The 27,887-nt window shown below is 39.2% G+C and overlaps 1 protein-coding gene across 1 annotated transcript in view; it reads right to left on the bottom strand.

The window, feature by feature from the left end:
- The window catches only part of lancl2 (LanC lantibiotic synthetase component C-like 2 (bacterial)), a 32,003-nt gene extending 12,407 nt beyond the window's left edge, over window positions 1-19,596 (bottom strand). Inside the window, exons 1-4 of the mRNA XM_062441583.1 lie at window positions 19,432-19,596; window positions 11,625-11,742; window positions 11,322-11,529; window positions 11,024-11,171 (exon numbers count right to left, since the gene is read on the bottom strand). Coding sequence (XP_062297567.1) covers window positions 11,024-11,171; window positions 11,322-11,529; window positions 11,625-11,742; window positions 19,432-19,596 — 639 coding nt within the window. The remainder of the gene's footprint in view (window positions 1-11,023; window positions 11,172-11,321; window positions 11,530-11,624; window positions 11,743-19,431) is intronic.
- Between the last annotated feature and the right edge of the window lie 8,291 nt (window positions 19,597-27,887).

Genomic DNA, 27,887 nt, shown 5'->3' with positions numbered 1-27,887 from the left:
ACATATAACTGTCAGTTATTCTTTCTATCCAACCTACTGCACCAGCAGCATGGCCGGATCTACCATATGGGCAATCTGGACAAGTGCCCAGTGGCCCCTTGAGCAGAAAGGGGCCCTCAATGACTGTTGGACCCTACAGATATACAACACAAGGCTTGACCCATTCTCTTGATGTTGATCATTATGGTCACTGTCAGAAATTAAGTATGTCCAAAACATAATGAGGAATTGCAAGGTTCCCACCTGCCAGCAGCATTATCTAATCAGAATGAAATAGAAGTTGTTTGGGGGACATGAACTTAAGTACTTAGGGGGCCCCTGGGTGTACTAATGCGACCAGTAGAAGCCTTCATGCTGCTTCGATTCCTGATTCTTCACCTATTTCATATATGAACAGATTTATTGTTTTATATGTATGTATAGGACTGTGATATGGCAGAAACATAATGGAAGGCCACTTATATATGTAATAATAATAATAATAATAATAACTTCAATTTATATAGCGCCTTTCAAGATACCCAAGGTCGCTTTACAAGAGTGGGAGTAGGGGGGTAGGGGCAGGGTGGGGGTTTAGGGAGGGTAGGCAAGAGAGAAGAGGTGTGTTTTGAGGTGCTTTTGGAACTGTGTCAGAGAAGTAGCGGAACGGAAAGGAGGGGGCAGGGTGTTCCAAAGGGTAGGGGCAATTGCACAGAAAGCCCTGTCACCAAAGGTCTTGAGACTGGTGCGGGGAGTGGAGAGTAAGTCCTTGCTGGTGGAGCGCAGGGACCGTGACTGGGTGTACGGGTGGAGGAGGTCAGTGATGTACTTGGGTGCCAGTGAGTGAAGTGATTTGTAGGGGAGGAGGAGGATTTTGTAGCTGATGCGTTGTTTGATTGGTAGCCAGTGGAGTTTCTTGAGGATGGGGGTGATGTGCTGCCAGGGCTTGGTGTGGGTTAACACCCTGGCAGCTGAGTTCTGGACATACTGCAATCTGTCTAGGGCTTTGTTGGGCAGCCCAGACAGGACACCATTGCAGTAGTCCAGACGGGAGGTGACAAATGCATGAATGAGGGTTTCGGTGACTGAGTCGGTGAGTGACGGCTGGAGTCTTGAAATGTTACGGAGGTGAAAGAAGGCAGATTTGGTGATGCTCTGGATGTGGAAACTGAATGAGAGTGTGGGGTCCAGGATGACGCCCAGGTTCCGCACTTTGGGAGATGGGGAGGTGGGACAGCCGTCGATGACCAGGGTGAGGTCACCAACCTTCCTGAGCAGTGGTGCTGGGATGTAGGAGCACTTCTGAACGTACAGTATAAAACACATCTTTGACCCGGAGTAGTGCGATATACTGTAGTGACACTACACTACATTTATCACTTCCTGCTCCTCTCCTTTTTTCTTTCAAAGATATTACTTTGAGAGATAGATGGTTTTATAGTTAATGGTCTCAGGATATCCACTCACACTTGGGTCTATATATTGTAATGACCATGAGACCACAGGTTAAGGCTGGTGAAGTAATGTGTGTGTCTCCAAAGCCTGACAGATCTTATTCCTCAGTATCCACGAAGACAGGTTTACTTTAGCCTGTTTAGAAACGACTCCAAAGAGTAAAAATAGCAATAACCTGCCACTGAGTATGAGCTGAAAAGTCCTGTTTACAGAGCTTCACTAGCTTACTGCGCTACATAACACAACCTCTTGACTTTGTCCTACATTATACATTTCTCAAAGAACTTCAGAACAAAGTCAAGAGGTTGTGATATGTAGCACCACAAGCTAGTGAAGCTCTGTAGACAGAAATACGTGTTACTGTTTGGAGCCATTTCTAAACAAAATGAAGTAACCACACTCTTCAGGGTGAAGGAACGTGTCAGAGAGTGCAGCAGTGTGACTCATTGATGTGTTTTTAATAGTTTTTGGGAAAAAGCTGAGGTTTACAGTACAGAGGAATAAGATATATCAGGCTTTGGATGCACGCACTTGTAAGTGGGATTGTTGGTTTGGCTCCAAATATGAGATTTGTTGACCACAAGAAAAAAATCTAGAAAACTGCCAGCCTTAGACTTTAAGATATGAAAACATAATAAAGTATATACATTTCCTTTATTGTATAACCCCAAGTTTGTCTTTTGTAATGAACTTTTTACTACAACACTGGTAAGTTGAACATCAAAACACTATGCAGGGATCAGCAAGGATTATGCCATGGCGAGACATTCTGCAGTATGACAACAGTAATTATTCAAATTAATCCCACTGAGATATTGCGAGAACTGCGTCCATCAATGATACAAAGTGGTGATTGTGGGCTTATTTTGGATAAGGATGTTGGGGTTAATTTCAAATGCATTAAAGACGATTTATGATATTTATTGTTCTCAAAAAAAAGATTAGATGAAATTGTGACACAGTAGTTAATAATGTTTATGTTCAGTAATGGATCAGTTGGAGAGACTTCCATCTCCAGAGGATTGTATTCTCTTATATACTACAGAAACACACACAGTTCTAAATAATCGACGTTAAGATCAGACTCTGGTAAGTACCACAGGTAATTTAGTTTGTGTTGATTTGAGCTCAGCTTTCAGTGCAGTCCTGACACATGATTTCACTTCTTCATGTGGATTTTACACTGTATTCATTTGTTGTAATTCAACTCATATTTACAGACATACAGTCATCCACAAAAACATGAGATGCCATTTATCCACCGGACAAGACAAAGACCAAAGCCGTGACAACATTTTGCTAACTCACCAGCCTTAATCCAGTTAAACCAGCCTGTCTGATTCCTTTATACACCCAGATTTAGTACACTTTGGTAACTCCAACTTGTTTCATTCGTCTCAGTTGCAACTTCACCTTATTATTTAGTATAATACCTTTTTCACAGAACTACAGCCTGGTGTAGCTTGAAACAGTTTGACAAAGTATTACTAGTTCTAGATGATCATCCTACATTCTTCAAGTTTGGATATATCTGTAGCTCTTAGTGCTCTATAAATTAGGACATCTACCTACATCAGAGATCTGCTGTGCATCTCTGGTAGCACTCTGAGGTCTTCTCATCAGGGTTTGTTGGTTGGTCCTCGTTCCAAGCTTAAAATTAAAGCAGGCTTTTACTTTGAAGTCTTGGCTACACTTTGGAACTCTCTCCCGTTGGATCTAAAAATCTGTGGACACCTTTATTAAAGCAGCCCACTGCCATCTGCTTAGACTTGGCTTAGTTTAGTCTGTATTGTAGGTCTTGTTGAAGCTCTAATATGTGATCGTGACATGATGTATATATAAACACTACTTAGAACAGTTTCTGGTTATTGCACTGCTTTCTTGGTGTGTAAGCTAAAATTAGTCATTAGCAGAGCACATTGTGGGAAATGTGGAATTACATTAAGTTTGCCCTTCCTGTGTTTGAGCACAGTTCTACAAGCTAAATGAATCAGAGGTCCTGCTGGGCATTAAAATGAAAGGTCAGGACAATGAATATGTGCAAGGAATACATGCACAGTAAATAAAAAGGCTTTACCCTAACAATGCGAACTCTGGACAAGGTAGTTTCCATTGACATTTGAAATGTGTTTAGGGCTACACACATGCATCACTGCCTTCAATAATGAAAGAGCCTATGTGGGCCCTGAGAGGAGCAAAATTAGCTGAGAAGGTCAGCAGCTGATCTCAATAATAGCCACAGATCAAACCCTTTTCTCTCAGGGGGGTAGATCCAGTCGTCCGCTAATCGGAAGATTGATGGTTCGATCCCCAGCCTCACTGGTCCATATGTGGAAGTGTCCTTGATGCTGAACCCCCAAATTGCTCCTGATGGTTGCGCCGGCTGTGTGTGTGTGTGTGTGTTTGTGTGTGAATGAGCATTAGATTAGATTATCTCCTAATCAGTGAGTGAATGTGTGTGTGAACGGTGGAATGTTGGCATATTGTGTAAAGTGAGTAGTCAAAAGACTAGAAAGGCACAATTTAAATGCAGTTCATTTTTACATTTGTGAGCATAATACACTCACTTACCAGTTCATTAGATACAATGAATGCAGTATAATACAACATCCCTGCAATAAATCCTGCATTCATGAGGATTATAATATTCAACTTTTATCTCATTTGTTTTAGAGAGGTGTTGATTTATCTCACGGTCATTTTGGAGGCTGTAGTTTGTGCTTCTGTTGAATTGTGTTGGGTAATACTGAAGGGTTGCTCTAATATTTTAGTATGTAGTCCACCTCAACTCATATAAAAGGGATGGGATATATGTGTGTGCGTTCTGAACGAGGGAGGGAAGTTCTGAGTCAGCAGTTTGCACGGTCCCCCATGGAAGACACAGTCAGTGAAAAGGAAAACAGTTCGGCAGCAGCAGTGGCTATCTCATGATGGAGCAAATTTACATCCCGTCTCTCCTAAGCCTCTTTCAAATATTCACCTTGTTACATTAATCTGATTTCAAACATTGAACATGCCGCTTTCACATCTGAATAAGCAGCCCAAGTCACTTTTCTGCAAAAGTCACAATCAGATTATTTTAAACACTGGAAAAGTCTGAAATAATTGCAGTCAGATTAACATAAAGGCAACGGCAGCACAGAGAGAGATTAAAGGTGCATTACAAAAGGTTAAAAAAAAAACAACACTCTGTGACCACAGTGATAATCATACAAGCACTCCTGCCCTATATTTTCATTCATGCCAACTGCACAGATAAACATCATACAGGATGTGAGCTTATAGGAATTTAATGAGAGCACTGTCCTGTCATTCAGTGCTTGTGTAACTTAATTTAATATTGTGCATTCACTGTGAGAAGCAGAGCTGAACGCCCTTCACGCACATGATGATCATTAATTAAGGCTTCAATATAACACGTTGTAAAATCGACCAGTGGTGCAATCTGAGAGACATCTCATATATCACATGAGCACTGGCTCTTCCTCTATAGGCCCTATCATGTCTGAATGAAACCATCCATGACCAATGACAAAGAAGACCAATGACATTTTGATGAGTGTGGACTCTGGCCAATTCACCATTTTCATTTTACTGGATTTAAATGCGGCTTTAGATACAGTGGATTATACAATTTTACTCAACAGACTCAGGAACTGTGTTGGCATAAGCGAACTGCCCTAAATTGTTTTTTTTCTTACTTATAAGGCAGAGCATTGAAAGTCACTGTTGACAACTTCAACTGCAGGGCTTAGTCCCTGGCCCTATATTATTCAGTTTATATCTTTTCCACCTTGGCCATGTTATCCGCTGATACACCCCTGTGTCATACCACTGTTAAGCCCATAACTCTCAATTGTATGTTTCTTTCAGGCCTAAAAACTCAAAACTTGGATTCTCAGCACTGCAGCCATTGAGGACTGGATGGTTTCCAACTTCTTGCAACTTAACACAGACAAATACCACCACCTATCTTGCTCCATTAAGAACTAACATAACACACACTGCCAAAAATCTAGGAGTAGTTTTTTGCCAACACCTCAACTTCAACAAACACATTAAGAGCCTTTATCAATGCTGTTCTCTACAAAATCAAACATGTTGCCAAAGTCAAAACAATGCTCCCCAAAAAACATTATTCAACACCTTATTCACGCTCTCATTTTCTCCCCTCTGGACTATTATAATTCATTATTCAATTGTCTAACTGATGCAGCAGTTGCCCATCTACAGCAGCAAGGCTTCTTACAAACACTTGCTGTAGAGAATACATCACTCCTGTCCTGGTTCAATTACACAGGCTCCCCATCTGTTACAGAATTCAATTTAAACTTTTACTACTAACTCTCTAGCACACTCATTCTGGCAATGTCCTAATCGGTCCACTTACTGGAGTTCAATCTTCAGAACACTATCAGGCATTTTCAAATCGACAATTCAGCCAGATCCTTTAATAGCTATTTTTTGGGGTTGCAGGAGGAAACAATAATAATCTATCTGGAACTAAACTTAAATAAGAAAATTCGACACTCTGTTAGCATGAAGATGGATCCTTATCCTCTGGGCTGGACTCAGTGGATGCAAGGAGGTGATGTACCACCTCAAACTTGTGAAATTGAGACTCACAATATGTGGCTCCTCGGATACATTGGTGAGAAATCTGACAAACCACTAGAGCCAAGCTTCTAACTCCCCCCACCTTTTTGAATGCAACTCCATATGAAATAAGTAACACTTATTTCTGGTCCTGTATCTATCTCTGTGTTTTTAAGCCACCTCAATGGAATTACATATTAATTTTACTGATATTCATTTTACTTTGCGCAACTGCCTGTTTTCTTCAGTTTATTTATTTATTCATATTTATTATTTTAGTTGTTGTTTTGTATTGTTGTGTGGCTGTGTATATGTTTGAAAAAGCAGATAAAAATATGTCTAAAAAAATGACTAATAACTTTCAAATTCCTACATGGTCAGGCTCCGCTTTATGTTTCACAACTCTTAACACCTACTAATACCTTACTCTGCACCGAGATCCGTCAGATCAGAAAATCCAATAACATTCTGAGGTCTTAAACCAGGCTTAAAACTAAAGGAGGCCATGCTTTTACTGTTGGAGCCTGAACACAACCTGTGCAACAAACTCCCCTTCAGAATCAGATCAGCTGAGTCAGTGCCTCGTGGGGCTTGGCAATATGGACAAAGTCAAATATCACGATATTTATGACCAAATACCTCAATATTGCGATAATATTGTACGGAAGATTATTGCTGTGTTTTCACAAAATATTTCCACAATGAGATTTAAAAAAAAAAAAAAAAATCAGTAATGTGGATATAATCACTAAGTGAGAACAGCTAGAAGAGTCTTTATTGTTATTCAGCCTTTAAAACCAAGAAAAGACAATATTACTATATGCAAAATCTAATATCTTGTCTCAAATCACAATATCAATATTATATTGATATATTGCCCAGCCCTAATGCCTCATTTTAAAAAGCTTATAAAAACCCACTTGTACAGACATTGCAGACATTTCTGTAATATTGTATAATTGCTGCTTTCATCTATTTATGCCTGATTATTGTGTTTTTATGTATGTTATCCTGTTAATATTATATTATGTGAATAACCTTGTTAAGGTGTAAGCTAAATGACTTATGTCTTACTATGTCTGCAAAGGTTCTAAACATCTATATTATTTATACTATACTTCCTTCTTTGCATCAAATACTCTTTTTTGTCAGTTGACATCGCAGGCATCACCCACCAAACATCCACATTTCTCTCTCTCTGTCTCACACACGCACACAGAAGCCTCAGTAAGCAATCAGCTGACTCTCCTGAAGGCAGAAAATGTAATTTAGGGGGAATTAATCAGTTTGCAGAATAAATTAATCACTGCAAACAAACTGGAGCCAGTGGGATTCGTCACCACCAGGATCAAAGATTTGAACAGGCTGAATCTAATCAGTGAGCTCTGAGCTTTGACTGGCCGAGCAGACCCAAAACTAACTGACTGACTGAAGTGTTAATTCATTCTTGTTCATTTGCATGCCGAGTGGGATGCAGCGTCAAGGCTGAGGATGGGAGCGACAGGCACGTACTCAGAGGTTTGGTTGTCAGTGCTGTCTGTCAGTATGTGCTGATAGAAGCAGTAAGAGCTGCTCTGTGACCTCATATAACTTTAGAGTCCAGCATGCAGACACTGTATTTTAATTATTATGGTTGAATTAATAGGGACAGATACAATATACATAGACAGGCTGAAACAACTGTCTGATGCAAGTATCACAGTGTTTATAGTGAATGCTAAATTGCAACTCCTGTCCCTTGAAAGGCTTTTGTGAATGTATGAGATTACATCTTTTCACACTCACACTAGGGCCAGTTGTTCTGTACAGTGCTGAAGCACGGATGTCCCCCCTCCCCTCTCCCCCACTGGACCGCACTCACATTATCCCAACCGTACCGTACTCAAGCACAGTTACCTCCCACACATTGCGCAAAAACATATAGACAGTTTACTCTCATAAAACATGCACATGTGTGTGTTGGCGTGCTGTGCGCCGGTAAAACACAACACAGCCGATCAATTAACACAACGCATTATGATTAAAAAGTGCAAGCTTGTTCTTCTGAGTCATGCCTGTGTAGTATGCAGTACTACATACTTGTGTAAAATAGACTCTAGTAAAAGTAAGACTTAGTTTAATGACTTGGAAGTCGCCAAATGACTTACTTTAACCAATTTCGTTAGTTTATATAATGCAGATTTGTAAAATATTACTTTTATGAAGGTCACAGTCACTGACAATAAACTTAGCATTTCATAATTGTGGTAGCAGCGGTGCAGCAGATGTAATGAAGTCAATGCAGCACGCTGGATGCAAACTAATATTAAGCCTATAGCCTTTTCATTATAATGTCCATGGACATAAATTTTAAAAATATTAATCCCTAGTGCGCATGCGTTACCAGGTGTACCGTGCCTAAGCACACCTCTTCCAACCGTACTCAAGCACGGTACACTTGCACTCACACTAGCCAAATAATCCAGACTTTAGGGGGCAAACGTGCTTGGGCACGGTACGATTGCCTAGTGTGAGTACGCCCTTAAAGTACAGTAGTAATTGTGAATACACCGTACTATTTCTGACACATCTCTCCTATGTTGTCAGCCAATATATTTTTAAGCAATTAAATTAATTTTAAATAAAAACTGATAAGCTCAATGTGTGTTTCAGTCTGCAAAAAGGAGGAGGGAGTGCTGCTTGGTTAGTTTGTGCTGCTGTACAAACTAACCAAGCTGCTGTTGTGTTTGGTCTACAATAAAATAATATAGAAATATAAATGATGAGGCAAATGTCTATATTATAAATAATGAACAATATTTTTCAGCTTTAAAGAGGCCATATTCTGCACATTATAATTCTGTATTTTTAATCTGTTGCTGCACTCTCTCCACTTTGTTCTGATTGGTCATCTTCCGGAAGCTGCGTCTCAGCTGACTTCCAATTGGCTCAGATGGCTACACCAAGAAACTATAGTAGCAGGATTTCACTACTTTTTCTCATCCTTTACTCAAAATATCAACTTCTCAAACACATCCGTACATGTTTGAGCTGAAATATGAGAGTGGACAACATGAACAACACATGGAAAACCTTAGCAACACTCATAGCAACCAAGCTTACATGCATGATGAGCTGACAGCAATGTCTATGTTAAATATAGATATTCTACAGTATATAAAAAACAAAAAATAAATGTCCCCTTGAAGCTTATCATTTTGTCCACTTTTTAGCCTCCTATTGATAAGGCTGTGAGAGTAACTTTAACCTATCTTGTTCATTTCACCTCAGTGTTGGACTGTGAAAGATTGGATTTTTCTTTCTCAGTCAAGCAGTCAAATCCAGATCTGAACCAGACTGGACAGTGGCTCACTGACATTACAGTTTGCTGCTGGCTGACAACAGGGTTGACATTTTCTAAGACAGGCACACACACACACAGAGTATTCTTTTTCATTTTTCCTCCAATTTGGAGCTGCCACAAACTGGAGATACTGTATCTGGCCGCAATCCCAGTAAATAATCAAACTGCAAGTGGAAAAAACACAAAAATATAACCTTCAGCTGAAAGTTTGACAGCTTGCAGTGTGAGCAACGAAAAGAGAGGAAAACTCAGTGCTCATAACCAGCCCGAGCAGAAAACTACGTACAGCAGGCTGAACAGACACATAAAAATAAACCCTGAGAGGAAATCTTCAAAGAGGAAAAGAGTCTCACAAACAGTTCAGAGACAACTAAACCAAGGTGAAAGGCCCAGGAAAATAAAAAAATAAAAAAATAAAAAGACGTCTCTAGGTGCCTGGAGCAGAAAGCCTGCAGAGTGCTGCTGTGCTGGTGACAGATACAGAGACACAGATGATGGTAAACAGTAGTGAAGCGCTGCAGGAAATTTTACTCCTTGCTTATTCATCACAATATTCATATAAAACACGACCGTAGCCTGCTCTCCCAGTCCTTCTGTTCCCTGTGTGTAAGAGTGTGCGTATGTGTGAAGTATATGTGGTTGGGCCTGGCACTTTACCAGAGGGGACAGCTGGTCCTGCAGGTTTTCCAGTGTGTGTTATCATGCTTAAATCATAGTCAGATAGTGTGTGGAGGGATTATTATCCACTGTGCCCTGGCTGCACCCCATTGTTGTCCCTGCTCCGTGTCCAACAGATGGTTCTAACAGCGGCCTCACTGAGAAACATGTTGTCTGTCATATGAAGGTGATTTCTAAACACACTTAAAACCTTCTCTACTACAGAGAGAGAGAGAAGATGGAAGTTAGATTTACAGTTCACAGAAAAAGTGAAAGGGCCTCTCTAGAGTCAGTGTTTGGTTTGTCTGTTCTGGGCTACTGTAGAAACATGGTGGTGCTCCATGGAAGAGGACCCACTCCTTTTTTAGATGTAAAGGTCTCACTCTAAGGTAACGAAAACAGAACAATTCGTATTTTCCGGTGATTATACACTAATTAAAATATAGTTTTGATATATTATATATTCCGTTTCTGCCAAGTCTGTTCCACTAGGTGCCGCTAAATTCTACACACTGCACCTTTAACCCTTACATACTGTTCAGGGTCAAATTTGTCCCATTTTTGTTGTGTTGGTAAAATGTAAAATCACCCTATACACAGTCTGACTTTTCCTAATATTACCCCAAATATAAAAAAATGGAAATACAATTTTTTAATTTTTATACAGCTGATACACATTTTTGTAGAGGCAAATGTGACCTGTGTTTATTAAACATTTTTTTAAAAAACCACCATTCAAACATTTTGTATTCTTCATATTCTATAAAATGTTCTCCTGGAGCATAATATAACGATTGTGATTGTGATTGTCTTTTTTTCCTCCATAAATAAACAGAAAACACTCCTCATTAAGGATTAATCATGTATTAATGACTGATGGTGAATTTATGAATGTGAATTGTTGTAGAGACCAATTATGAGTCAGAATATGAACAGTATGTAAGGGTTATTGACAAAGACATGAGATAAACCTTGCACTTGTGTGTGTCTCACCTTTGTAATGGTGGCCTCATCCACTGTGTCAGCTCCCAGCTCTTTGTTGATGTAGAGCAGAGCATAAAGATAGCCGGCCCGCCCGTACAGCAGCTCATCTGGCATGTCAGAGTCTGGACTGAGCACAGAGCGCTGCAGCTGGAGGAGCCTGCCAGACAAAAAAGGGCCTTAAGTTATATGTGGCTCCAGATATTTTTGGACTGTGGACATAGCCAAAAACAAAGAGCGAAACTGACATCTGCCCAGCTGCTGTCATGTTTGATGTACCATGTTGGACAATCTAGTCCCAGCCACGTACCTGGAGAGACAGTCTTTGCTGTCAGCAGTGTTGTTCAGTTTGTGGTGGACCACTGCACCCACCGCCAGCGGCCCCGCGTCACCACACAGGAACGTCACTTTGCGGCCGTTCAGGATCCTCATGGTCCTCTTCACGTAGTCCAGAGCCCTCTGCAGGTGGGAGGCCTCATGGGACACGCGGTGTAGCTGCAGGTACAGCAAGGCGATGCCTGTAGTGGAAAGGGTACATATACAGTACATTAAGCTGTGATTGGCTGAACCTGACACATGGAACTGTCATATCTTTGTAGTTTCATAGACAGACCTGTCCAGCCAGTGTAAGTAGAGAAGTCATGGGGGTCGGCGGTCTTCAGGCCTTCCTCCATCTGCTGGAGGAGGTCTTTGATCTTATTCTGGACCTTCTTCTGGAAGGCCTCACTCACCTGAGGAGGACAGAGAGCACATTAATAACTAACAGCCAACATATTAATTAGCCATACTCACTAAGGGGAAAAATTCCACCTTATTCCACCAGATTAGAATTTGTAAGTCTGTCTTAATATGACACTGACATAAGAACTGAAACAATTAATCCATTAGTGGATAATTAAGTTTCTAATACAACTATTAATGGTTTGAATCATTTTAAGCAAAAGGAAAGAAAACCCTCATAGATTCCAGCCTCTCAAATGTAATAATCTGCTGCTTTCTTATTCAGTTCAGTCACGATATTAAACTAACTCTCTTTGGGTTCCCAATCACTGGTCGTACAAAACACTCAATTTAAATGTCAGCTCAGGCTCTGAAGGTTTGTGACAGGCATTTTTAACTATTTTCTGATCTGAACAAACCAAATGATGACTTGAGGAAATTATCAGCTGTAACCTATAATGAAAATAATAGTTGGAGCTCTGGCTGACGTGCCCCTGTCAGCATTACGATGTATTAAAATAGTCCAGAAAAAAAACAAACTTATCCTACAATGTAAAGCAGAGAACCATCAGAAGAGAAATATCCTCTCAATAATGACAGTGATAAAAATGAAAACTGTATTACAACTGCTTGTTAGGGCAGGGCAATAAATCGATATGATACCGATATCGTGATATTTTAGAGATATCGTCTTAGAGTTTGAATATGGTAATATGTATATATATTTTTTTTAATCAAAAATCTCATTGTGTAAATATTTCGTGGAAGAACTCAGTCATTCCTTCAATACTGTCAAAATATGGATGGAGGTATTTGGTCAAAAATATCGTGCAGCCCTATTGCCCAGTGCTTGTATTGTATTATTTTTTACTGAGATATGTTTTGAAACTGGTTGTCAATTCTCTACTCTACTGTCCAGTAGGTCAACCTGAATGCACATCATTGCTTTACGTGAACAATATGAAATGTGCACATATATGCACATTTCATATTAACTAGCGTGGCATATTTTCATTAATAATTTACCAATTGTTTATTTTTTCATTTAATCAGTTATTTCTCTTGTACACCAAATATCATGAAATAGTGAAAAATATCGTTACAGTTTCCAGAACCCACAGTGTTATCTGAACAACAGTCCAAAACTGAAGAAAGTTGAATTTACCAGCATTTAAAATAGAAGAAAAATCAAAACATCATTACATTTGAGAAACTAGAACAATCAAATATATAAATTAATTCCAGTGGTTAATTGATTATTACAATTGTCAATTTACTGTCAATCCACCAATCAGCTAGTAAAGTAATCAACTTTATCCATGTACAGTTGCGCAGTAACAGTCCCATCTTAAAGGAAACAGTTTATCATGGCTAAATGTTAGTGTGCTTCCAAATGACAAATGAATCATCATCAGATAAAATCTCTGCATTACATAATTGTGATATTGGCTGTGTTATGAGTAACACATTTGGAACAAACATTACATTCACTTGGTTAGACACTTTGGTCCACAGCGATGTACAAATGAGGTACAATCCGAGACGCAGTAGATCACGGAGAGGTCATGAAGAAGAAATGCCACATCATAAACTGGTTGAGTAGACCAATGAGCTTCAAGTTTACTTCTGTCTCACTACTTCCAGACATCATAAGAGGCCTGAAAGTGTGTCCTGTCTGTTATGTACCGTCAGCAGTGGTAAGCCTGATAATTGCTCAGATATCAGCCAGTAGGTTATGACCCAAAACTTCTCATCTTTACGATTCATTTCAACAAACATACTATGTTAATGAGGTTATTTTCCACAAGGCTCAAAGCTCCATTTACCCTTTACAGATTGAACAGCATGGGTCAGACTTCTGCTTCAAAGCCAGGTTTGATAGTGGATAAGGAGTTAATTAATTCTCTACAGGCTCCGTTCACACTCTGTCTACAGTGTGAACTATTAGCAAAGGAGAACCGGGGAGCTTCCTGAATCAAAGCAGGCAGAGATTTCTGTCTCTCACTAGCCACCTCTTCAAATAAACACAGATGGGAATCTGGGAGTGCACGAGGAACGCTGGAGCTATTTGTTGAACTCAAGGCCCATTTACTCCTATCCACTGGCCTGATAAATTAACAGGAACCGCTTAGAGAATAGGTTTCTCAGCTCTGGCCAATCTCTGCTGCTGCTGCTGCTGCTGAAAGCTAGCCATGTGCACACAGTTTTTCACAAGCTGCACTCCATGTTCCTCAATGGATGATAAAATAAAAGATTGGGTAAAGTAAAAGGGGGCCTGTCACTAACAATCTTTGTCATTAGTGATTGCTCAAAAAGGCTAGAGTTCAATTAAAGTAACATGAAACTAAGAAAAGCTTGTCAAATGTTGGATTTCTCAAGACTTTGAAGTAAAGAACTCAGGACTGTAGTAAGAGTACTTTATATGTAAAGACAGGGTTGGGTGCAAGGAATGGATTACACAGTGTGCCTGTCTGCTGTAATGTAATGCCAGCTGTAGACTAGACGATATTTTTTGTCTGATAAGATGTCACCGTGACAAATTAGATGATTATAAAGTCATAAATTCTTGCTTGGAATTGGCCAAGAGACATGAAAGACTCTGCTGGTACCCAACCAATCACAGCTTGCCATCATTCAAGACCAGCATCGTGTCAAGGTGCCGGGGACCAACTTACAGCACAGAGAGTGTAAATAAAAAAAAATGGTCTGCCTGTTGTAGCGCCACCGACCTTTCTTGTTGCTGTTGAAGTTGTTATACAAGACGTTGGGTGTATAAATTAATAGTTATTTTATTCCAAAAGTCATAAAGAAAGCAAGGGAAAGGGAAATACATTTAATAAAGCCCTGGGGAGCAGGACTGAATGAACCCAGTTAAAGAGTACCCGCCCGTACTTGATGCTCTACGAAGTAAAACGACCATGCCCCCCCAAGGCAGCAGGGAGTGCGATGACAGCATTTTAAAAAAGGGAAAATATTAATATTATCATTATAACAAGATCTGAACATGAAATCAATAAATCATGCTCTTAAATTTATATACCATGCTCTTGAATAAAAATAGGATAAAACCTCCATAGTCAAAGTGCTAGGGTCCAACTTCCAGGAACAAGAATGTAAGAAGAATCTCCGCTTGCCGTAGCGCCACCAACCTTTCTTCTGTTTCACGGTTCCACCTCACAGCATGAGCAGCACCGACAACATCATTCATTCTTTTTTTTTTTGCCATGTTGAAAGATCTGTACAGAATAGCGCTCTATGAACCTGCTGGTCAACATTGCGGAAGAAATTTACACTGATAACATGCACCTCACATACTTTCAAACATCACTGATACTGACTTTTACACCTCAATGCAGCTATTACTGTTATATACTTTAACAGGTGTGGGTTTGTTAATGCTAAATTTGGCATGCATCTCCTTCTTTTGTTGTGGCCCATAAGCTGGTCCTAACAGTTGGGGGCTCCTCCGTGAATAGAAAGCCAGAAGTGTTTCTGTCTCTTTGTGAATTAGTCTTTGTTATTTTCTGTTGAGTGAAATTAGGCTGTGCTTTGTTTGCATGAGAGCACGTCATTCTGGTTGGTTATGATACCCTACTCAGGATAAAACAATCATTTGTTTCGCCTAATGCCTCTTTTTAGTCCCGACACTCTGCATCTGTCGCGTCAGGCACTTTTTTAGGGTTCTCATTTTAAAACGTCAATTTAAAACAACAACCAAGTCAGCTGGAGAGCATTCAACCAGCTAATAGAGCTGCAGTGACCTTAGCTAGCAAGCTACAATTGATAAAACCTGCAAGTAACAGCCGACAAAACATCATTAACTAGAAATGAGAAGCAGCTTTTGTCTACCTTAGACTAAAATGAAGGAGCCGTTATTTCAAAAATGACTTTGAATTTCAAACTCTAACGCCACCCAACATTAGCATTGTAAACTACATACAGTATGTGCTGTGCTAGTTGTAGCAAAAGCAGGCTCAGGAGCACATTCAGCCACGTGCCTCAAAGAGCTTGGGGGGGTTCTTTCATCCCATCAGCCATCAGACTGCACGACACCACAGCTCCCAGTACCTCCCATTCCCACTAATAAGACTGAGGCTGTCCTTACTGTTTAATACCACAAATATTAAACTTTACTTTGTAATCCCAGGAACATTGCACACTTGTATACAGTATCAGGAATGTATGTACGTATGTATAGTGCAGATTTCTATAATAGCAGATTATTTTGTTGTGATAGGGACTGCTCTCAAAGAAAGTTTCTTTGTATAGAAATGTGCAATGACAAGAAAGCATCTATCATTTTTGAATTTCTACCTAGGGGGATCAATAATACCTTACCTTACCTGAACAGCAAATAATCGAAAAATAATAGCATTTTTAAATCAAGTAAGGATAGAATAAAAATAAAAAAATTCACTGTTTTATTGGTGGTTTTCTTATGAAGATAAAGTACTAGCTTGTGAGTCAGAAAATATGTTTTACATTCAGTCCAGTCTTAACACAAGAAATAATCTTAAAGGGTAAAACCCAAAAAGCCTGAGCAGAGTCTGTCCTCTGTCCTCACACAGGGAGGAGTCACTGCTACATCCATCCATGGATGAAGGGATCAATGGTGGAGGAAAGAGTGACAGACAGGATTTGTTTCACAAGAACAGAGCCTGACCGAGATTGGATTTTTGAAGGCCGATTCAGATATTAGAGAGTAAAAAAAACTGAATCACAGCTGTGCTGATATTCAGGACAGCAGCAGTCCCTCTCCTGTGATGTGGTTTAATTCACATGCTCAGAAGTTGGTGAGGTGGGGGGGCTGAAAAATAATGGGCATACAAAGAGCGAATCAAACAGACCTCTAGCATTCAAAGAGAGATCAAAGAGAAGCACATGCAGTATAGATATAGATACCGGGGCCCGTTTCTGCAACCAGGTGAGCACCCAAAGGCTCTCAGCTGCCACTGCAAGATGTGCACGTCTGCATCTTGTGGGTTACCCATCGTTTCTCACTGGTTGGGATGAATATATTAAATAATAGATAGATAGATAGATAGATAGATAGATAGATAGATAGATAGATAGATAGATAGATAGATAGATAGATAGATAGATAGATAGATACCTTATTATCTGGAGGTAAGGGTGTGAAGTTATACTCAAATCAAATGAGTAATGAATGTAATCACACTGCTAAAACCTCTCACCACCCCATGTCAAATTTTCTAAATCCGCCACTGCACTTCAAATTACATGAAGCTTTGACCATCACAAACCTAATGCCACTAAACTATATAGTTTTTGTGGGAAGCAGACATTTCTACAGCACATTGTACAGTAAGGTGAGACTCATGAATTTAACAGCTAATGTCCTCAATGTTTTTATTTAGTGTAACGGGTGCCACTGGGTTGAAGGTGTCAATAGGAAAGTAGATATATGTACCAGGTAGTTTCAAGTTTAGCCATGTAGTCTTTAACATTCAATCAGTATGTTTTCTAATATTTGTGTAATAAAGTATTTTAAAGATTGTTAATATTTGTTTCCCTGCACATCATCAGTGGTCCATTAGCTGCTCTTGCCGTGGGACTATTTTCTTTTCTTGTTTTTTTTACTTTTTTTTTATTGAGGTGAGCACGACCACAATACAAATAACCTGTCAACATATTTGTCATTCCTTCTAGAAATTAAATGATCTAATCTGCTTAAGTTGCCTGACCACTAACTTCCATACAATCAGTTGTCATTGCAGGTATTATATTATCCTCACCCATCCAATTATATACACATACTTTATACATGAACACCTAACACTCTAATACAGAGAAACACAATTACTTACATATGCAGACAAAAACAGACATTCCATTACACACACACACACACACACACACACACACACACACACACACACACACACACACACACACACACACACACACACACACACACAGAAAAAGACAGAGCTAAATATGACGAAAACAGCAAAATGGGACTATTTTCATTATTTGCTTGTTTGTTTTTTGGGGGGCTCTTTTGATCAGACTAGAATCTTCATTCTTGTCTATTTGTTTATTACCAATCTGCTTTCTTCCTTCACTAATCACTGACTTTACTCAGGTTACAATCCCAGCCAGGCAGTGAGGGCAGGTTTAAGGTGTGATGTGGTTGTTTATCGTTTGCAGTGAAATTAATCAGGTGTGTTTAAGACTTAATGATTACAGTTGTGTGCTGGTGTGCTTTAGTGAACCATAACACTGATAGTGATAGCGGGAAAGTCAGCTATGAGGAGGTTAAAGTGGGTGAATATAAACTCACTGGCCTCTTCATTAGGTAAACCTGTGCAATCTAATTCAATCCAATACAACAATTCTATATTTATGAAACTTATACATTTTTGTTGACATTGTCAAAAGGTGATAATTCTACTTGATGTTTATTCGTGATGTCATAGTGGATGATGGTGGTGTATTAGGGCGCATTATATTTAATGGTGTTCCTAATATTTTGTCCACTCCATTAACAATACATGAGAGCATGCAAAATATTAGGACCACCAGTCAATATAATTCACCCCACCACCACTTAGTAGAATTGTCTCTTTTGTGACAATGTTAACAAAAACTGAAAATGTATAAACTTCCAAACGTTACAATTCATAGCAGAGCTGTTGTATTAGATTGGATTAGATTACACAGGTGTATCTAATGAAGTGGCCAGTGTTTCGGTTTAACTGGTGGCCGTGTTAATTGGTGACTTTCACGAAAACCTTTGCAGTCTAATCCTTTTTAAATACATACTGTGTGTTTAAAAGTTCTGCTACTGGTCTACAAATCACTGAATGGTTTAGGTCCAGAATACATGAATGACATAGTAGTAGAATATAAACCCAGTAGGGCTCTGAGATCTACTGACTCAGGTCAGATAGTAGAGCCCAGAGTTCAGACTAAACATGGTGAAGCAGCTTTTAGCTGTTATGCTGCACACAACTGGAACAAACTACCAGCAGAACTGAAATCAGCCCCAACTGTGAATATTTTTAAATCCAGGTTAAAAACACTTCTCTTCTCCTGTGCTTATGATTGAGCTCTTTCAAGGCACTTTAAATTGTAATCTTTCATTTGCACTGTATGTCTGTTTAATGATTTTAAAGAAAATCATCATTTTATGCTGCAAACTTATATATAATTATCTATTCTAGTCTAGTTTTTATTTTGTTTTTTCTGTTTCTATTTTTCTGTACTCGGTTTTTTTTAATTATTAGTGGGGGTTTTGTTTTTAATGCCTTGCCTTGCCTAATATATATAATATCTAAATATCTCAGCATTTATATCAGTTAAATCATTCACCTCTCGTAAAGTATCTTGAAATGTGAGAAAGTCACCAGTTAACACGGTCACCAATTAAACCGAAACACCTGTGAGTGTAAACTGTCCAGATGAACCTTCAATACTGTCATTGATTATGCTAGTGAGCCGTGTTATATTAGCATGTTTGCTACATTCAGTGAAGCCCAAACTACTCTATTTGACGCCATTCTCTTAAAATGACATAAACATCCCCAGAATGAGTCCTTACACACACTATAAATACTAACAAGTGTTCACATTGAGAGCTAACGTCAGGCCAGCATCACTCACGTTAGAACTACTTTCTAACTTAGTACGTCATGTTCTTAAAATGAATATTAATGGTTATAAAAACGGTCTCTCACCTTTCCGTCTGGATCAAATGGTTCGTTATTATCTACTTGAGCTCCGGAGTTGGAGGTGTGGAGTCCTTGGTCCCAGTCTGGGTAAGGGTTTGGGAAAGAGCGCTCCTCCATCTCTGCTTCCGTCACTGAAATCAGCTTCAACCGCTTAGACATGTTATCTCCCATCGCTACGGCGGCTCGGCAGGGACAAAAAACCCCACAGGCACACTGTAGGGCCATTATAGTGACAATAAGAAAGCGCGATTCAGAAATGTGTAATACAGTAAATGAAATGGCAACAAAGAGTACGTAGGCTGTTATAATATGAATATGTGATTATGGTGACAAACAGTAAAGAAGTAAAGAACGACAGAATAAAACATTAAAATACGTATTAACCATGCTGGTTGCTGCTTTTATGCTCTTATTTTTATGATGTTTTATTTTAGTTTTTTTCTGTCTGTTATATTGATGCTTTTACTTTGTAACACTTTGAGATTTGCTTCAAAAGTAAAGTGTGTTACAAATAACTGTATTATTATTATCATTATCATTGTTGTTATTATTATTATTAGTAGTAGTAGTATTAGTATCATCATCATCATTATTATTATTATTATTATTATTATTATTATTATTATTATTATTATTATTATTATTATTATTATTATTATTATGAAGTGAAGAACAAAACAAAGCTTGGCTGTAGAATAAGTGTTCCTGCAGGCCGATGACCACAGGTCGATAACGTTTTACATTTAGAAGTGCATAATTATCATATAATCTATGCTGTTCCCAAGGATATTCATTTTTTAAACGAGGCAGAAAAGTCCAATAACCTCATGAATATATGTATGTATGTATGTATGTAAATTCAGGTGTGTCTTATTATATGAGTTCACCACTGAATGATTTGGGCTGTGGCTCCTATTTTTTAGGACGAAAAACTGGGCTGTTTATTTGCCTAATAGAGAACCAGGAGAGGGGGGGGGGGAAAGTTTGATCATATAAAACTTTTAACACATTTTTAACATTTAAAACAACATAAGTTTTCACCATGATGTAGAGATTAAGTTTAACACCTAAAGAGAAAAAAACTTTTAGCTAATGAATGTCACCTTGAATGGGCTGAGCTTTCCATATAGGCCCCAACGGTGGTTAATTTATGACAATTTTAAATATATGCATAAATGCAAAAAATGTTAAATATTATCAGAAATTGTTCAATTTTCAACACATCCTTTGTTTTTGTAATGAAGATGCAGATCAGAATTACAATGGAGAACAATTGTTGCTGCACTGTGGTTGCTGTAAAATTGACCATTAGGTTATATTAGCAGCCCCTGCTTTAAAAAATGACTAAAACCCTGCAGGTATAGTGACAGGTGGAGCAGAATCAGACTTACCAAGAGACAATCTGATCAGCAGGCGATCCGACCAGCAGTGTGTAGACTATATATGGTCAGCAGCCTGTTTGGATGTGGTTGATCCTGGTGTGTATAGTTGCTGCAGCCTCCAGCCTCCAGCTTCCAGCCTCCGAGCAGCGACTCTCAGGCAGCGTCCCAGTCTCCAGCCTCTCCTGTTTCCCAGTGAATGGAAAGTGGAAGCTGCAGTCAGAGCATACAGGCGGTACATGCAGCCATGTGTCACTGCATCACCGCGTTTCCTTGTGTGTCTGCATCCTCCCTGCTCCTCTCACCAAACCTCACACTGCTGCTGATGCTGCTCCGCAAATCACAAATGTCCCCCCCCCTCCTCCTCCTTCTCCTCCTCCTCCTCCTCCGCCCCGGTTTGAAAGACAGACCCCCTATACGCTCTGTACAGACCACAGGCTGCGGGGAGGCGTCTTACCCCCCCCCCCCCCACACCCTACTACAACCCCAGCCCTGCCCACCAGTACCCATCAGTACCCAGTCCAGGCAGCTGACTCCAAATGTGAATGGTGACAGATGGTGTTGGTGTGTGATGCTGTGCTGCCGGGATTAGGCAATATAGCAAATAAATCCCCCCCCCAACTGTTCCACACACATACCGCCACCCCCCTCACTCCCTCCCTCCCTCCTCTCTCACCCTCCTTCTCTCCCTTTTCTGTCACTTTCTCCCTCTGCTTCAATCTGCATCACCTTTGCATATCCTGCAAATCCATTAAGAGCTGTCTATTTCTTTTAATAAACACAGTCAGAGTAAAACTCGAGTAAGTCAGATGATGTTATCAGTTGGTTTTTTTTATAAAGGAACACATTTTAGTTTCATCTCAATAATGATTTCCAAGAACACTTTACATAAATGATTTCCTGGAGAGGCTGACCACGATAACAATTAGTAAGAATTTGAGCACTAATGTCATTTGATTCACCAATTTCCCATCTACACTTTGCCTAACAGTATCTCCAGAGTATTTCTAATCCCTCCAATATACAGCAGAGCCTCTAAAGCAGCAGTATTCTGACCTGGGATGCTGTTTTCCATCTCTTATCAAAACGTCTCTTGTTTCTGTCACACTGTTTCTCCATCAGAGGGAATCAATGAACTCTAAATGTTCCTGCTGAACAAGTGAGTTTATCTAAATGAGGGTGAGACAGTTAAAGCCTTGTAGTTTGTCTTTATGTGGGTCTGTGGGGGGGGGGGGGGGGGGGACTTCTAGGTCATATTTAAAGATGCTTATTGCATGTATTCTACTGTTGGGTCACTCTCATGGAAGAACTATTTTCTTATGCTTTTGGAGTAATATACTGTATTTGTTTCTACATATTTATATGTATACGTAACAAAATAAATTATGAATTCATACTCTTTACATTGACCATCATGTTAAAGATGACATTTTTCTCTCAGCTGTATTAGTCATCCATATGTGCGTGACACATCGGTTCACCATGCAAACCCTTACATCCTTCCTTTCTGCTTGACTACATCAAGGGCACACTTCCACAAAACGTTGGCATTGGACATCAATCATGAGGTGTAGAATCATCCACTATAGACATATTTCCTTGGAATACTGGGCTTGGGAATGACATACAGCACTGGAAACAATTTTGCATTTTTCAGGAACCTTAACAGTACTTCAGATATAAAGATCATGTGCAGGGTCTTGGCGTCATTACAATGAAAACGGTTCATACCCTTAGGAGCATGAATGTGGTCGGCAGATTTGACTGGCATTTCATTTGCTCATTACAGTCAGGTACTTGTTATGAAAGATGGTGGTGTTTGATGGTCAAGGAGGGTTTGATTAAATTATTCGGAATATTTCTCTGGAGGCCATTAAAAGCACTCACACTGCTCTACCAGTGGTTAGTAAAACCTGATACCTCAAAACCTGAGCAAGTCCTCCAAATGAATCGACAAAATCTGTTATATGTTATGTGCTTCTACAACTAAAAGCCAAAAAAAAAAAATATATATATAGATCAAGGTTCGGATTAAAAATATACTTGAGGAATGTTAGAGAACATTTTTGATCGTGATTAAAACAAACTAATATTCACTGTTGGTAGAAAACGGAACGCTAACAGCAACTTCCTGCGCCTTGGTGGTTGAACTCTGCTTCACATCTGCATGCATTTCATTAAAACACAACAGACACTCGAAAGAGGAGAGAAATGTAGGCTAACCTACTGCGCTTAGCCCAAGGAGATTGACAAAGGAGCCTGTAGAGAGCACGTCACATCCTTGAAACATCTGCTGGTTGAACAATTAACATGGTTCACTTGCTGAATGTATAGCCTACGGCAATCAACACATTCTACTACGTACTTGCTCGTGGCAGCAAAGTGCTACTGCCGGATCACTCTGCTCTGTATTGCATTTCCTCCCTCTTGATCCAGTTCTCAGTGGGAGATTTTTGATGAAATCATGAAGGGCCGTAATGATGTTCTAATCCTCTGTAGATGGGATCCAAACACTGGAGGATGCTGTGATAATGCTGTGTATCTAAGGGGGTCCCAGCAGGTGCAGCAGGCTCTTACAAGGTCCAATCGGAGCAACACTGGTTGCTGGACTGCTCTTTTTTCTTATCTTGAACGTTTAGCAAACTTTCAGAAAGAGACAGATGTAGAGGAGAGAGGGGTGAAAGAGGAAGATTATACTGTATGTAGAAGGGACAGCAGATGGTCCCAGGAAGCTGATAAACTGGAGGCAGGCCTGCCGTACTCTAACAGGGTCAGCATAGTGCAGGATTGACCTGAGGGTTAGTAGAAACTATCCTTTCACTGGGTTTGTGAACAAAGACACAGTCATTCATTAAGCTCTTTTTTTTATCAATAACACAAAAATAGCTCACCTGGAGAACTCAGGTGCAAAAAAATAGCAACCGCTTTAAAGTTAGAGTTAAAAAGCAGTCTTTCTCCTCTTGATCATTTTGCTGAGAGGCAGATGAATTAAACTGCGGACTCTTGACTTTTCCTTTTCTTTGTTCCAAATTGAGCCAATTAAATGGCATATACTGCACTCCTGTGAGGAGAGCTGATGATTAGAAGAGAGCAGAACACAGAATGGGGTTGTGAAGAAATCGAACAGTTGTAAAAAGGAGAAAATCCATCCTATAACAAGCCCACAGTATAGCTGCAATGAGCCAGAAAGCAAAGCAGCCACAGGGCATTAACATTATTAGAAGTAAATATGGCAACATTCTGACTTTTTTTAAGGGGTATGCTTTGTTTGACACCTTATGCCAGGGTCAAACTGCACAATAAATTCGTCTTTTGAGATGTTGTGAACCCAGCAGTCAATGCACAAGAAAACACAGATTCATATTTTCCCAAATAAGATCCAACAAAAACAAATAAATGGAGATAACTGAATTATAAGACCTTTAAAAAGAGATCAACAAAGCATAACTCTACCTAAAAATAAAGCTAACAAATTCAGATGTCAGCTAACAGACCTAACAGAAAGAGACACGAGGGAAAGCATACTGGCTGCAACCAATAAACATACACAGGGGAAGACAACACTGACAATAACTAAAACCCTGATCCACCCCCATACTGTAACAGCTCTTGGTCTGGCCCTTGGCTTGGTCTCTTGCATATAAGCAGGCTCCACCCTCAGCTATATCTATTGGCAGACCAGAGGGAGAACTCAGCAGAATTCATGTAGAGGACAGTGTAGTGTCAAAGGTTCTAAACCAAACAAACTGTGTTGTATATCATTTAAGTGACTGCAAATCAAAGTAAGTGAACATGTGTTAATGATGTGAGACCTTAGACCCCTCAGATGCCCACTGTGCCAGATAAAGCAATCATATAGTGTCTCAAATGTACTGTACAGTAAGTAGGGAGCGGTTAACGTGAAGGTTATTTCTTAGAAAACATCCACTGGGTACAGTAGAAAGCAGTGTCTAATAAAGTCATGTTGTCATAGTGGGTTTTCCAGGTTTTTAACACCGTCTAACACAGAACAAAACCTCACCAACCTGACTAATAAGTTAACCCTTTAAATTTGACAGCTGTAAAAACACATCAAATGTCTTTTACTCTGAAATTTGATGACTTTTCCTAAAGTGGCCCAAAATGCACAAAATTAAATATGTTAAAATATTATACCTTTGTATAGGTGCTACTAATTTTTGTCCATTGAGGCTGTTCTGGGTCAAATTTGACCCGTATCTATTGACATGGCCTTTTGTTAAATGAATAGTTAATAGTTTCAAACCCTAACCCTTAGTTTTAAGATAGTAGTTATGAGGATTTCTTTTTATGATGTAGCAGTGAAGACTGATGGCTCTAATGGTTATACAATAAACCCCACACTTCCATAAAGTTATAAAATACATTTACATCATTATTGCTATGTTATATTTTCATGTCTTAGGTAAAATAGGACATGCTATTGTGTGATAGTATACTGTTTTTGGTGTAAAAGCTAAAAAATACACTCTCTCTGCTCTCTGAAACATGAATCAAGGTTGAGTGACGCTAAACACAACTTAGACTGTAGAAGCAGAGGAAACGTCAATACGATTCCAGTATTTTGGCTCATTTGACTCAGTTAGAGTGACATGTGTGACATTACTGACAAATTATGACATTATGAGGTATTACATTCTATCATTTGCTCCTTTCCTCTCTTGCCCCAGAGGCAAAGGAAATCCATTCTCATCCGTGCTCTTTTCTCTGCCAATGACAGACATTTGCTTCTCATTTCCATAACAATGCGAAGGGCCATAGCCAGAACTGCAGGGTCAGCTTTTTTTCTTCCTTTTCTGTGTGTGAACCGAGATGATGCTTTACCTTAGTAATCTCAAAGGTTTCTCCCATCTTTCTCAGCTGGAGAGCATTGCTGTGCAGATCAGACAGATGAGCCGGTAATTTGAAAAAACTAAAGCTGATACAGAATTATGGCAGAGCTTCAAATAGCGCATTACCTCGCTTCATTGAAGGCTAATTTATCAGCCTGTCTGGCCAAGCACCACACACACAGCATCCATACACACCAAGCCAGCATTTACACACACACACACACTGCTGCTCTGTGTGAACGTACTTCTTCCTTGCAGCGTTTATGGATGTATGTGTTTATTCATGAGGAGCTGTGGAGTTGGAGATGTTCCTAAAAATGAGCACAAGCATTTTATTAACCTTCCTCAGATGAAAGAGAAAATCTAATTTCCTCTGATGCTCAGGAGACCCTGAGAGCTGTTTCCCCTCCAAACACAATGAAGAAATCAGGTGAATGCACATTTTCAGAGAAAGAACATTAACAACTTTGACAAAAAGGTAACATTTGAATAGAAGTGCAGTTTTTTTAAAATTTCAATTTCATCAGTTTTATAAAGCAAGGCAAGTGTATGTGTATAACAGCTTTCAACAAGGCCATCAAAGTGCATTACATAGAGAGGTCTGGATGGTTCCTGACATAGCAGCACATCAGACAAACCATTCAGAGCTTTAAAGTCGTATTTTAACATTTTTACTAAATGGAAATCCAGGTTGCAGATCTGAGAACTGACGTCTTACTCTTGGTTTTAGTGAGGAGCTGCTGCAGAAAGCTGCTAGGTGAACATTCTCTGAGAGACCTGTGAAGCTGTAAAGTATGTGTAAGTTTGGCTGATTCTTTAATTCTTGCTATATTCTAAAAACTGCACATTGTTAGTGAGTTTTTGGCCATTGAGAAGACAACACAGGTAATATTATTCAGAAAACACTCAATACATTTCCATTGTTATGCAGACGATACTCAATTATATCTATCAATAAAGCCAGATGAAATCAACCAGTTAACTAAACTACAAACATGCATTAAGGGTGGATGACCTGTAACTTCCTGCTGTTAAACTCAGAAAAAACTGAAGTTATTGTGCTTGTCCCTAAACACCTCAGAAACACATTATCTAATGATATAACTACTCTGGATGGCATTACGTTGGCCTCCAGTACTACTGTAAGGAACATAGGAGTTACATTTGACCAGGATCTGTCCTTTAATTCCCATATAAAACAAATTTCAAGGACTGCCCTTTTTCAACTACGTAATATTACAAAAATCAGACACATCCTGTCTCAAAATGATGCTGAAAAACTAATCCATGCATTTGTTACTTCTAGGCTGGATTATTGTAATTCATTATTATCAGGCTGTCCTAACAAGTCTCTAAAGACTCTCCAACTGGTCCAGAATGCAGCTGCACGCGTTCTGACAAAAACTTAAAAGAGAGATCATATTACTCCCATCTTAGCTTCATATGCCATAAATGTCTTAAGATAACTTTTGTTGTGATTTGACACTTATAAATAGAGATTGATTGATTGATTGACAACACTGATAAATGATCACCTTATAAAGTTGTTAGGGTGAATGTGTTTTAAGTCTCAAATTTCAAGTTTATTTCATTTATATACAACTTTTTTTTAAAGCGAACACAAAGGGTCCTCATGAAGACAGTCATGTGTATGTATACACATGTGCATAACAGATGTTATGTCCCCAAATATGAAAATAAGTAGGGAATGAGGGGAGTAACTGTGATGTTTCCTGAGGAAAGATAAAACAAGGTGAATAGAGTTAAATGAACTTTTATTTAACAAATGAGGATCACAATAATACCAAAAGAAAACTACTTTCTTAAGAAAGGGAGGAAAGCGTAGGCCAATTAGTAAATTAACTAGATTAACTCCTGTGACAAACAAATCAATACACAATGAAAAAGTAAAGTTTCACCCTCCCTCTGGATGGGAATAAACCCCAAATCACCTCAACAAACACAAATAGTTTTGCTGATAGTCATGAAACAACCCACTCAACCTTAACAGCAGATGTTATAGTAATAGAGCAAAACTAAAATAGAAACATGTTTATTCATTTGTTTCTAAAAGATGTGTCGGCTAATATTTGCCTATTTGCACATCCAGCAGACACAGAGCACCATAAACATTCATCTGGATTCATGTTTGAGTTCACCTGATTAATGTTAGTCCAATAGTCACTCACTTTTAGCTCTGCTTTGGTCTCCACCCACACCCAACACAAACATT

Source organism: Scomber scombrus, chromosome 20, assembly GCF_963691925.1.
Source record: "Scomber scombrus chromosome 20, fScoSco1.1, whole genome shotgun sequence".
In the NCBI taxonomy this organism is placed as follows: domain Eukaryota; kingdom Metazoa; phylum Chordata; class Actinopteri; order Scombriformes; family Scombridae; genus Scomber; species Scomber scombrus.
The sequence above is the reverse complement of the archived record's forward strand: the minus strand, read 5'-3'. Positions and strand labels throughout refer to the sequence as shown.